This window comes from Protopterus annectens, chromosome 1.part0, assembly GCF_019279795.1.
Source record: "Protopterus annectens isolate FY-2018-M chromosome 1.part0, PAN1.0, whole genome shotgun sequence".
NCBI classification, from domain to species: Eukaryota; Metazoa; Chordata; order Ceratodontiformes; family Protopteridae; genus Protopterus; species Protopterus annectens.
In genome coordinates, this window is record NC_056725.1 from 645,941,341 (window position 1) to 645,954,507 (window position 13,167).

The 13,167-nt window shown below is 40.0% G+C and overlaps 1 protein-coding gene across 2 annotated transcripts in view; it reads left to right on the forward strand.

The window, feature by feature from the left end:
* TFB2M (transcription factor B2, mitochondrial) overlaps nt 1-13,167 on the forward strand; it is a 433,306-nt gene that overhangs the window by 17,269 nt on the left and 402,870 nt on the right. Inside the window, exon 2 of one of the 2 annotated variants that reach the window (XM_044061929.1) lies at nt 7,801-7,958. The exons of the other annotated variant lie outside the window; for it this stretch is intronic. Within the exon in view, the coding sequence (XP_043917864.1) occupies nt 7,859-7,958 (100 nt within the window). The 5' untranslated portion in view covers nt 7,801-7,858. The remainder of the gene's footprint in view (nt 1-7,800; nt 7,959-13,167) is intronic. 2 annotated transcript variants of the gene reach the window in all.

Below are 13,167 nucleotides of genomic sequence, written 5' to 3' on the forward strand. Positions count from 1 at the left end.
GCTTTTACGTTGCACCTACCTGACAGAGTCCTAAGGTCAAACAATCAAAACCTATTAGAAGTTCATAAACCAACTCGTCCCCAGGTAAAAACCTTCTATCCTTTAACTTAGCATGACTTTGGAACTCACTCCCACCATCCATTCGCACCAGTAGTAATCATTATATGTTCAAAAAATCTCTTCACACACATCTTAAGTCCCTATGGGAATGCTCTTGTTCCCACCCATCTTAAAAACAAGGTACTCTTCATCTCCCATTCATTCCTATATTACTCAACTATGCCTACATAAACAATTACTTTCTACAAATTAACTACCTCTTTAGCCCTAACACACCCCACATTTATTCTACTTACTTCTATAAGATTGCATAGTGGAAAGTACCTCAAATGTGAATTCAATGACTGTATTCTCTTTTAAAATTGTATAAGTATCTTTAGTAATCTATTGTATGTACCTAGTATGTTTGTTTGCTTATAGAGCTTTCTGTATTGTATGTACCTAGTCTGTATGTCTATTTTTGGAGCTTTTCTCCCCAGGACTCCATTGAAAACGGGTTCTTTTGGCCCAATGGACTATCCTGGTAAACCAACTGCAAATAAAAAAATAAATAAAAATAAAATAATTGAAGAATTCCATTGTACTGGAAGTGAGGCACCTCCTGCACTTTTGGACATGATCTTTTATCATTAAAAATGACACAATTGTCATAAAGTTCGGTGATTCTAGTAAGTAGTTGCATACGTTTTGCCTTTTAGTTTATCTGACTCTTGAAATTAAGTCCGGTTTCTTTTCTTTTCCTTTTTTTTTTTTTGTGAGGAAGAAATAGAATCAGATTTTTGTTTTCAGAAGCCAAGGATAAGTCTTCAGCTTCTGTTTATGCCAGTATAAGGCTATCCAAAGACAGGCTAAAAAGCTGAAAATCCCCTGTCTGCTCCTTATGTTAAGCTGAGTGTCTCTCTTGTCGTTTGCCTTTTTTGTGTTAATTTGTGCATAAAATTTCTTCTTTCACTTTCCTTAGTTGTTAATTACAAAAGTGTCATTTGGCAAAGTCGCTCTCTTTTTGCTGTTTAAATACTTCTCCCATTGTTTTCCACAAACAAATGGAACCATAGATCTGCACTTTCCAACCATTTTGTAGTTAGTTTGGTTGAAATGGGCATCCTGAGACAGTTTAACAATTTTCTCATGATTAAAGTTTGTTTAAATAGGAGGTCTTGTCAGTATAGTGTGTGAGATATAATTATATGAAGTTAATGGAGGCAAAGCTGGCACACGTAACCACAACAAATATCAAGCAGGTTGGTTGCCATTACCACTTGACACCACACTAAGTGAGTCTTGCACAGCTCTGACAAAGTAGATTGACCTACATATACTGAGGTTAAGTGATGCAGCTAAACCCAAAGGCTTCCTAAATGTAACTTCATAAACGAATGTCCTTTGCAACCTCACAAACACAATACAGGCAGCATACAACAAGAAGTGTAGATCAATGTCACATGGTCTCAAGTTAAACGCCCACAAGACAAACTTCCACACAATCCAAAATCTTAGTGTTTAGGTGACTCCATAGTGAGATACACTGTTGCACCACTCATGAAGCTGTGCAAGGAGAGAGTCACAAACAGGTGCCAGAAATCACTCATGTCATTGTACCACTCAAATACTCATACGACACAGTCATAGTGCACATGGGTATAAATGACATGAAACGCACCTTCTGGACTGTATGAAGAGAGACATGATGGAGATCATAGAATGTGTCCGAGGCAGTTATGAACCTAGCCATGAGTAGCATTTTACCATCACCTAGAATGATGCAGCAATACAAACAAGACTATTGATTTCAGTAAGTGCAGGACCCCTCTATGTTCCCTTCAGCCTATACCTCCTACCAAAAACATATGGAGTCTGCAGACATTAAGCCAAACACCATTTTCCTTGGAGACTTCAACTACCCCTCCATCAATTAGGTGTTTTGCACATCATCAAACATTTATGCCCAGAAATTTCTGAACTTCATTAATACAATTTCTCTGGACCAGTTAGTCTGTACCTCAGCCAGGGGTGATCAAATCATAGACCTGGTCCTTAGAATATGGGATAGTGTTGTGTCACACCAATTTTAACTTCCTCCCTGGTTAAACTGGACCACAGATCAGTCACTTTCACGTATACGTTATTTTGTTCTGAGGAAGTCCCCTATTCATTGAGGGAAGAAAGCACTTAACATTGTATACTATTTTCAGCAATTTAATAAATCGTGTGATTTTAGCTGTTCTTGTGGCTGGCTTCCATTCCTGTTGAATTGTTCTGGAGTTTTGTATTTTAATCTTATTAGCCAAAGCACCAGTTACTTCTCCGATAGCTCCCTACTTTAATTCCATTTCCTAATCTCTTCCCAACTGCAAAATCTCTTTCCTTTTTCCTAGTCTTTTGCCCATATTTAAAATGCTTAACATTTTTACCCTTGGTTATCACTGTTGATTTTACTTTCCTGGGTGTTTAATGTTCACTGTACGCTTTTCTGATCTGACTTTGTTTATCCTGTATGTTGATTCTGCTATTTGTTAATGCACTTCATGTGATAATACTATGTAGTTTATTAATTGAACTATTTATGTTGGCGCTTTTCACCCCGGGTCTCCATTGAAAACTGGATTCGTGCCCATTTGGACTTTCCTGCTAAACAAATGCCATCTAAATAAAAATAAATAAGTTAATCACCCACCAAGTTATCCAGGCCTTGCTTATTCAGAGATTTTGCTAAGCTTATTCTACAGGTGATGACCTGGCTAAATTCAATATCCCCATCCAACTTGATGATCCCACTGCTTATGCAGAATCCTTTACTGCAAAATTCTATGCACGTGTAAATGCAATACCATATTTAAAAGTGAAACCTTATGGTGAAGAACCAATTAGGGTCTATATTAAAAAAAAAAAAAAAAAAAAAAATTTTTGCATGGAAAAATAAATGTAACTTTCATGATGCCAAGTGCCAAAAACATTCTTCCAAAAGGGAAAGATGGCTTCCCAGGTGAAAGATAACCCTAAGGCTACTTTTGATTATGTTCGCACCCTCAGAAGAAATGCTTAGCACTGTGCCGAGTAAATCAAGAACAGCAACACTTACACTCAGTCTGAGAATACATAAAACTTGCTGACAGACAGTTCAGTTCAAACTTTTCCCCACCATCACCTCCTACCACACTCAATGAAATACCCGCAGCCATCCCCCTATTTGTCTTTATGAGGGGGAACAGGTCCTTACGGCGTCTCACTAAAGCCAAAAACACAGTCTCCATGTGTCCAACAACATTCCAGGATGCTTCTTAAATAGTTTACAACAGATTCTATCAGGGCCACTAGAAACCTTCTTTAACCACAGCCTCTGGATGGGCTTTGTTCCAGATGAATGGAGGACTGCAACAGCTGTGCAGCATTGTCCAGAGGAATGGAGGACTGCAACGGTCATCCTTCTGCACAAGGGAGGCCCATCAACTGACCCAGGGAACTAAAGACCCATAGGCTTGACCAGTCTTATCTGCAAGGCCATGGAGAGAATTATCATGTACCTGATCAATAATGACTTTGGAAATCTCTGTACCAGACCCAGTTTGGCTTTGTTAAAGGGAGGTCTTGCCTGCTTAATCTGGTGGACTAATTTAAAAAAAGTCACCAGTGCTATGGATGAGGGTAAAATGGTACACACTCCGTATTTAGAACTGACCAGAGCTTTACACATAATCCCCCATTCGGGGATCATAGATAAACTTACTGCATTAGAGATAAAACCCCTATGTCGTCACGTGGATAACAAACTGTCTCACTGATAGGGCACATGTCTGGATAGGTGAATCCACTTATGATAAGAAACCTGTTACTAGTAGTGTCCGACGGGGTCCAGTGCTGGAACCCCTCCGTTTGGTACATACGTCTCTGAAGTGAAGGCCAGTGTTGGGGTCTCTGGCTTAGCAAGTTCACCAATGACTGTAAGCTGGGAGCAATCATCGAATCCCCCAAACAATGTTGACATCCTACAAACAGGCTTAACAGTGACAAACGACGTGTGAAAAACCACGGTCCTGAGACTAAATGCTGAAAAATGCATAATCATACCTTTTGGTAAATCGGATATCCCTGCAAATTATAATAATTTATACACCCCTAAAAGTAGACCTTAGGATGACAGATTGACCGCCAGGTAGTAACACTAGTGAAGAAGTCCTTATGCGTGGCTCAACTTGTAAGTAAAGAAAGGCATGGCATCAAGGTCAAAGGAAGTCCTAGTACCACTGTACTCTGCCCTTATCAGGCCCATAATCGAGTACAGTACTCCTGTCTGCATGTGCCTCACCAACCAGGCACTTACACCAAGTGGAGTGGCCCTAGATATTTCTCACTAAAAATACAAAGCATAAGACACACACCTTATTTGGACCGACTAAAAGCCCTATCCCTTTACTCTCTCCTACTGTTTATTGAGAGGTGACTTCTGCCTGATGTACAAGGCATTCTGTGATCCAGCCCTGAAGAAAATGTTATATATTCACAAGAAAAATTATGAGGGTTACACATTCCATTGACCTGAACCTTATTTATGACTCTAACAGAACTTGCTGGAGAGAGAGATTCACATCCCAAAGGCTACCTCATCTATTGAATAAACTTCCCATCTTTGCAAAACAAAGCCCATCCCTCACTCTCTTCAAAAAGAATTTGGATAAATGGATGGCAAACCATAAATTCATTCCCAGGGTACTGCCCATGTACCTTGTGGACAGAGGTAGTCTGTAAAATGACTCTGGGCTTACTATACCCAAAGACCCACTACCCTGATACTACCCCAGCCTATATCTGGGGATTTAAAATATAATATTGTCATGTCCTGGGTATTATTGGCTTGGCTTGTAAAGGCTCTTGTGACGTTGGCCTAGTAATCACTGTGAATCTGAAAACTTAACGGGGAACCCAAACCCTGATCAAATCAACCAAAGCCAGGCACGAGGTAAAAATAGTCTCTGTGACCAAAGTTAACTACAGAGCTTTATTTAACTGTGTTAGACACCTTAGAAATAATGTCCCGCACTGTGCAGAGCTAATAATAGTGTCACATACTAGGACCTAAAGGACATAGCCAGCCAACTGGTGGACATGTGTATCTCAAACTTTAACCCTTTCTCCCCTACTATATTCCCGGAGCACATAGCAATATCTGTATCCCTTCTTCATCTCTCCCAAGAACAAATCCTCAAGGCACTTTCTAAGGCCAAGAACACTACTTCTATATGGCTAGATAACATACGGGGCTGTCTGCTAGCTAGCTTGAAATAGGACTTGTCAGACTCCTTACAATGGCTATTAAATAACCGCCTCCAGATGCGCTTTGTGCTGGATGAATGGTACACAGCAACAGACATAATCTTGTGCAAAGGAGGGGTTTTGGTGCGCTCTGATAATTATAGACCCATAAACCTATCATCTATAAGGGTATGGAAAGGATCTTTATGGCATTAAGGACATATGTAACCTATAAACATTTTTCCCAAGCCAGTTTGGATTTGTCAAGGGCAGATCCTGCCTAGTTAACCTGATCGACTTCTTCGAGGAGGTTACTGAAGCAGTGGATGAGGGCAAATCAGTATGCACAGTGTATCTAGATCTAACAAAGAGATTGGAAACCATCCCACACCTGGGTATCATAGATAGTCACACACCTAAATGTAAAACATTTTGGTGTAACTTATTGGAGAGCAAATTGGCTCACACACAGTGTCCAGGAAAGTAAGGTGGGCAGCCCTACATCCTCCAAAAGATCTGTCACTAGTGGTGTACTCTACGTCCCCTCCCCTTTGGCATTTACTTCTTGGAGGTCAAAGCAAATATTAAGGGTTTATGGCTGGCCAAGATTGCAGATGACTGTAAACATGGTGCCATCATTTAGTCCCCAGAGGACATCAATGTCCTCCAAGAAGGCCTTTCCTGAACAAGTAGCTGGTGTTAAAACCATGGATTAAAACTAAATGCAATGAAATATGTAATAGTATCCTTCAAGAAGCAGGACTTTCTTTGTAACTGTCACATTGGCAACACCCCCTGAAAGTTGATAATGTAGTCCAGGATGTAGGAACCGATACATACAGTTAACTGTCCTTTGGTCATGTATCTACTAGTGTAAGGAAGTTCTTTTGTCATTGTGTAACTTCTATGTAAAAGTATGACATCCAGATCAAAGGATGTAATCATTCCACTGTACTTGACTCTCATTAGGCTGATCATCATGTATAATGCTCCTTTTGGTATGCACATGTCCAAACATTTGTAGCAACTGGAAAGACCACAATGCTTTCTCACTAAAAACACAAGGGACTAAATCATAAAAGCTATGCAGACAGTCTGTGCCTTGTCCTTCTTGGTATCACATAGGCTGCTAAAGTTGTCTTCTGCATTGTGTATAGAGCTTTAACAGCCCCTGTCCTTTCTGATGTATTACACATTTGAAAGTCCAGTGGTAGTGTGAACACCCGTTCAAAAGATCCCGGTCTCTTTTGAAGCATAAGTAGGATATGTTGGCAGGATAGGCATGTGTCGCAGAATAGTGCTTCTGTAGAACTGCCTTCCACTTCACATAAAGCAGAGTACTTCTCTTACTCTATTGAAATGTAATGTGGATGAATAGGTGGAATTCGCCCATGGTTTAGCACCAGTGTCCCTCATGGATAGAGGCAAGTAGTAAATGTCCCAACATACCCAGAGGCAGGCAGAGAAAGGCTTACTCTTACAAAAAAAAAAGACAAGGTCCAAAAACTACCGTGGGAATGTTAGGCTAGGCTTCTAGGACAGTCTAGGAAGTATATATGATGAGGTGCAGGTGTTGTCCTTTAGCCAAGTTTCTGATGTGGCTAGAATGTGAAGGTTTTCACCTGCTAGCCAATTATTTAGACTACATGCATTTATGTATGCAATTTTGAGGTTCATGTTTCTAGTGGAATTGATCGTTTGAGTATTTAGATGAGTTTACCTGGGTATCTCACCAGAGTGGGCACATTTTAATGGTAGATAGCATGGTTTAGCTAGGTCTTTTGTTATTTTTGTTACAGAGGTCTGGTGTGTTTTATGGGTAATAGGTATGAACGACAACTTGTTTAGTAGTAGCATATACACATTTATTGTTGTATTTGTTGAGTAGAAGGAATGCTTTTATTTACCAACAGTGTGAGGAGTTTTGCTTCCTCCAGTTTGACTGGGATGTTGTAGCTGCAAGGGAGAGAGTGGGGAGGATATCAGCTAGGGATAGAGTATGCTGTGAATGTATATTGAGGAAGCAGTGATTTAGGACTATTTGTTTTAGGCAGTAAAGAATGAGTGAAGATATCTGCTGTAAGATAAGGAACAGTTGGGGAAAGGAAAATAAATTGTAGGGATATAAGAAATTAGAAGAATTAAACCAGGTAGTGGGAATAGATGTAAAGATATTAGTAAGTTTCTATGAAGGATATATAAAATTGTCAAGTTTATTACTACCTTGGAAGTTATAGTGGTAGTCTGTGTGTCTTTGACAAGTATGATAGGCTGTTATTAGCTATACTCACCTGGACTGTGAGTGGTGAGTAGGGTGGAATGTACTGTTTTTCTGCCATCTAGGCTCAGTGGTGTGAGGAAATAGAGGTTAGGAAAGGGAATTTGGTAAAGCTGGTGTAGGTGGAAGTTATTTATCAGCAGAGTATAACTGATTCAGGTATTTAATGTCCATGCACTAATGCTGATATGCATGCTTCTATACATATACCACAGAGCTGCAGAGACATACTCTTACCAAACATGACCTGCTCAGATGTCTGTGATCAGATGAATGAGCAAATATCCAAATAATAGTACTGTAATGTATTTTGACTCCTTGCTGTTGAGAAGCTTATTCGGGTGGCCACATGCATACAACTACTGCTGTACAAGTAAGTGGAAAGTGAGTGACAACAGTAACCGATTCAGTCATGATGCATGGATTTTGTGTAGTGGGTTTGTGTGCTTTTTAGTGGACTATTCTGGTTTATTATTTGGGATGTCAAGCAGGCTGTGAAGTTCAATTTGTATGATCTCATTTTCGATATTGCAATGTTAATGTTTTTTAGATTGCATTTATGTTCACCGCTGTTAGATGCCGCACACGTTGTAAAGTGTAGCACTCATTTTATCTATCATAATTTCTCAGTACCAGAGCATTTGATAATTGTCCCATCTACCCAATATATTTTAGCAGTATGAACATATAAATGTTATGGTGCATTGCAACTGCATTTCTTTTTAATTTTTATTTTTGATAATCCCAGTCTTTGACCATACTTTTGACCCATTTTGCCATACTCAAGCCTCATAGTCTTTTGGGAATAGAACATAGCTCTCAAATTTCAGTCTACAGAATTGTGGAGCACTACCTTTCATAATGTGAAAGAAATGGACATATTTTGTTCATGGGTAACTACTAGGCTAGCTGTTCTAGTTTAACATAGTGAGATAGCTTTAAAAAAGCAAAGGGGATCTTCCTTTCTCCGTTGCTTCCTCTACACAGCTCTGATGTACTGCATGTGTGGGAACACAAGTTCTGACTGACCCTGGTAACTATTGCCCCATAAGCCTTACTAGCCTGGTCTGCAAGGCTATGGAGCGTATCATCATGGAAGTCATTAACAAAGACATTGGGAACCTCCAAACGCTTGACTGGACCCAGTTCGGCTTTAAGGGCAGATCATGCCTACTAAACCTGGTTGACTTCTTCGAGACAGTCACCAAGGCCATAGACGAGGGAAAGGTGGTTCACAAAGCATACCTTGACCTCGCCAAGGCTTTCGACACCATTCCCCACTCAGGTATTACAGAAAAACTCACCAGCCTGGACATAAACCCCCACAAAAACTCACCAGCCTGGACATAAACCCCCACATCACGAGATGGGTTGCCAACTTTCTTACAGACAGAACTCACACGGTAAGAATAGCGGGCTCCAGGTCCGACTCTACACCAGTCACAAGTGGTGTCCCGCAAGGCTCGGTCCTGGGACCCTACTGTTTGGCATATACTTCTCAGAAGTACAGGCAAACACAGGAGGACTATGGCTAACCAAGTTCGCCGATGACTGCAAACTGGGAGCCATAATTGACTCTCCGGCTGACACGGACAGCCTCCAAAAGGGCCTTACTGAGATGGACACCTGGTGTCAAGGTCATGGCCTCAAACTAAATGCCAAAACTGCATAGTCATCCCATTTGGGAAAAACAAAACACCCACAAATTACCAGATAGGTGGCAGCCCCCTTAATACAGAAGAGGTAATAAGAGATCTGGGGACCCAGGTAGATAGTAATCTCTCCTTTGACAATCATATTGCCAAAGTAGTTAGGAAATCCTTCTATGTGGCCCATCTAATTACTAAAGGGTTCGCTTCTAGAAATAAAGAGGTTATAGTGCCCCTCTACTCTTCACTCATTAGACCCATCATAGAGTACAATGCCCCATCTGGGATGTACCTCACAAGATACTTCCAACAGCTGGAAAGACCACAAAAGTACCTCACCAAGAGGATTACTGGCCTCAAACATATGTCCTATGCAGCCTGACTGAAAAAACTCAGGCTGTACTCAGTGGCATATCATTTACTCAGAGGTGATCCCTGCCTGACTTACAAAGCCATGTCCAACTCAGAATTGATGGACATGCTCCACCTAATGAAATCCAAGTCACTGTGAGCCATGCTCTCTAGTGAGCTAAGCCTCGCCACAACAATAAATAGAACATGCTGGAGGGATAGATTCCTGTCACAGAGACTCCCCATGCTTTGGAACAAAATTCCAAATTACATCAGGCAGAGCCCCTCACTAACACCCTTCAAGAGAAACCTTGACAAGTGGATGGGTAACAGAAAATGCACCCCTGGGATCACTTCATTGGCTCTGCTTGACAGAGGATCAGTTAATTAATCAATGGGGCAGCGAAAGCCGACACACTCTGGCTAGGCTTATAAATGCCCTCTGGCAGATAGCCTAGTACCTACCTATGAACCTCTGTGCAGTACATCAGAAAAAGCCCCAGGATAGTGGAAAACCACAGAAGGCACCACGGAGGTATTATACAAAGACATTATTTAAGAAAAGTAAGTATTATTTTTCTTAAATAATGTCATTGTACAATAGCAATAACCTACGTCTGGGTGTGGGTAATGCTAGATTTACCTACGGTTGTCTTTTGTTTCGCCCTCATGACCAAACCACACCAACCGTGGGTAAATGTAGCATTACCCACACCCAGACGTGGGTTACTGCTTAATTAATATTTGCTACCTTTATTTTAGCTTATATAATCTAGTTTAAGACATCAAACTGAATGAATGTCACTAATGTAAAGATTAATTTGTCATGAATAGTTTGCCATTTACAGTTTTCTAGTAGCACTTATGATTCCTGGGAGATGAATATTTGTTTGAATTGTAAAGTGATAACTTCATTTTTTTAAAGGCTCAAGCCACACCCACTAGGAGTTAACAGTGCACACTCAAAAAGAGGTGTACTGGAGGGAATGAATTAATACTGAATCAAGCCTGTTTAGAAGTATAATTTACTGTGGGCATTAGTTGATGTGACACACCCTTTTAGCATGAAACAGTGAAGAATATGAACTTTTTAAAACTCGCAATGAGGGGTGTAGGCAAAATGCAAGCTCGCTTTTGCAGTTTGGATTATTTTATACTTTGCCATTTGGTCCACCTTGTGGATGATATGCAGTGATGTGTAATTGGATCTAAGTGTGATGATGGTGTGCCAATTTGCTTCCAGTTATCTTTGCAAGAGAAGAAGCCTTCCATCTTTATGATAGGTTTCTACCCACTGTGGAAACCCTTACTATCCTACCAACACAGGCAAAAATGACACTTCCCTGGCTCACTTCTTAGAGGTAGGGGCTGGTAATCTAACTTGGAACTCCAACACTACGATAATGCCATCCTTTTGCACCAGAGAGACAGATTTAACCTGTTAATGTCTGCTTGCTATACTCTTATCATGTTTTTGGTAAAAAAATAAGTTTAAGAGGAATGGTTGTGTATTATTTATTTTCCTGCTTCATAACTTCAGTATGTGAGCACATCGCTGTTGAATTACTAGAAAGCATGAACAAGTTGTGAGTGAGAAGTCTGAGTAAGCAGTGATGATGGCACCCAATGCAATCTGGTATTTAATAATATTGCTGAACTGTTAATGTGGTTATTACTGCATGGCAGTCTAAGGCTAGACAGTTATTGCATGGCCGTTTGTCATATATATGGTATAATCTTTTTTTAATTTCTCCAAATCTTTGGGTTTCAAATACTATGATGGAAATGGACCCCATTCCTAAGTCAAAGTACGGTTAAGGTTCATGAAATTAGTATTGCTTCAGTCTTTGATGTCAGCCAGAAGTGCTGTTTGCAGCACCCGCAGTGTGCCCAGTAATGACTCCTCCTGCAATTCGTATGGAGTTACATGTATTGGAAACGTATCGAAATCCGATTTGTAGATTCTTTTTTTATAAGACCCATTGCTCCTACTACTATTGGAACTGTGTTGGTATCTTTCTTCCACACTGCCCTCCTTTCTGCCTGCAAATCCTGATGACTTTGTTTCTCTGTATGCAAGACACTGTAGTCGCTGGTTGTAGTGAATTCAATGATTAGTGCTATATTTGTCTTTTCATGGACCACTATATCTGGTTGTCTCACATCTATCTTTTGAACTGTTGGTAATGGGTGATCCCATGTGATGTAGACTTCATCATTTTCTATGATCCTTTGCGCCTTATGTTTCCAGTGTTTTTCAACTACTTCATTATTATAATGTTTGCATAATCCCTAGTTCAATAGTCTTGCCACATTATTATGCTTTTCGGTATGCAATCGTTCTGCCATTAGTATGTCACAACCAGCAACGAGTTGTGTGAATGTTTCCAATTCTGTTTTACAAAACCTACATTTGTCTGTTTCTCTCACATGTTCAATGGACATTGTAAACCAATGTGTATGTAGCCCACTATCTTGGGCCGCCAATATTAACCTTTCATCTTTTGGTTTGAATTCACCTCTCCTTATCCATTCCTGCATTCAGTCCTGATCAACATGAGGTTCTTCCTGGAGTTTTCTATACTTGCAACTATATTTATGCATTTTCCACATTTCTTGCCTTCTCATCTGATCCTTCACCTTATATTTATTTGTTTTTTGGCACATTCAGTTGACGCCTGATTTTTATCTCCTCCTGGTTTGATTTCCATTCCTGCTTGATGCCAATATGCTTCTGCCAGACTGAGAAGGGAAGTCATCTAAGATTTATTCTCTTTATGTTTCAGACTTTCACTACATTTGGGCCTTGTGAGGTCAGTGGATGTGTGCAATCCCAAGATTGCAGATCTATACATGTAATCAATTTCAAGGAGGCCCATACTCCTCCTTCGAAACGGGGAATATATAATTTTGGTATGCACTGATTTTTTATAAATCATTTAATGAGCATGAAGCATCCTTCTTTTCCCTGTCTAATCTATCCAACATGTTTTGGGGGCAGTCAGTCACTCCGAAACTGTAAGTTAGGACAGGAAGAGCAAATTGGTTTATAACTTAAAATTTTGTTCCTAATTGTCAATGTTGTTTTCAGGATTAAATTTGTCTTCTAAAATATTCCTTACCAAGGTTTATTCACATTTGTTCATGTTTTATAGTTGATCCTTCATCAATTCACAAATATTTATACACTCCCTCTTGCTCAAGGTCTTTTATATCACGTTCTTGTCCCAAAATGATGTTTTCTTGGTGCTGCAGTTTTCCTGCTTCAAAGGTTGCTTTTGCACACTTATCGAGACCAAATGACATTCTTGTATCATCTGAAAAAGTTTTGACTACTTGCAGTTGTGTTTTCAGTTCCTCATCTGATGAGCTGTACAGTTTTAAATCATCAACAAAGAGAAGATGAGACATCTTTACACGTTTGTTGTTTTCTAGGAGCCAAATTATAGTCGTGGCCTAATCTGTTAAGTAGACAGCTTAATGGGTTAAGGGCAAGACAGAATAGCAGAGGTGACAGGGAGTCGCACTGGAATATTCCCATTTGGATTTTTATCCCAGGAATAATAATTTGTCTTTTATCAT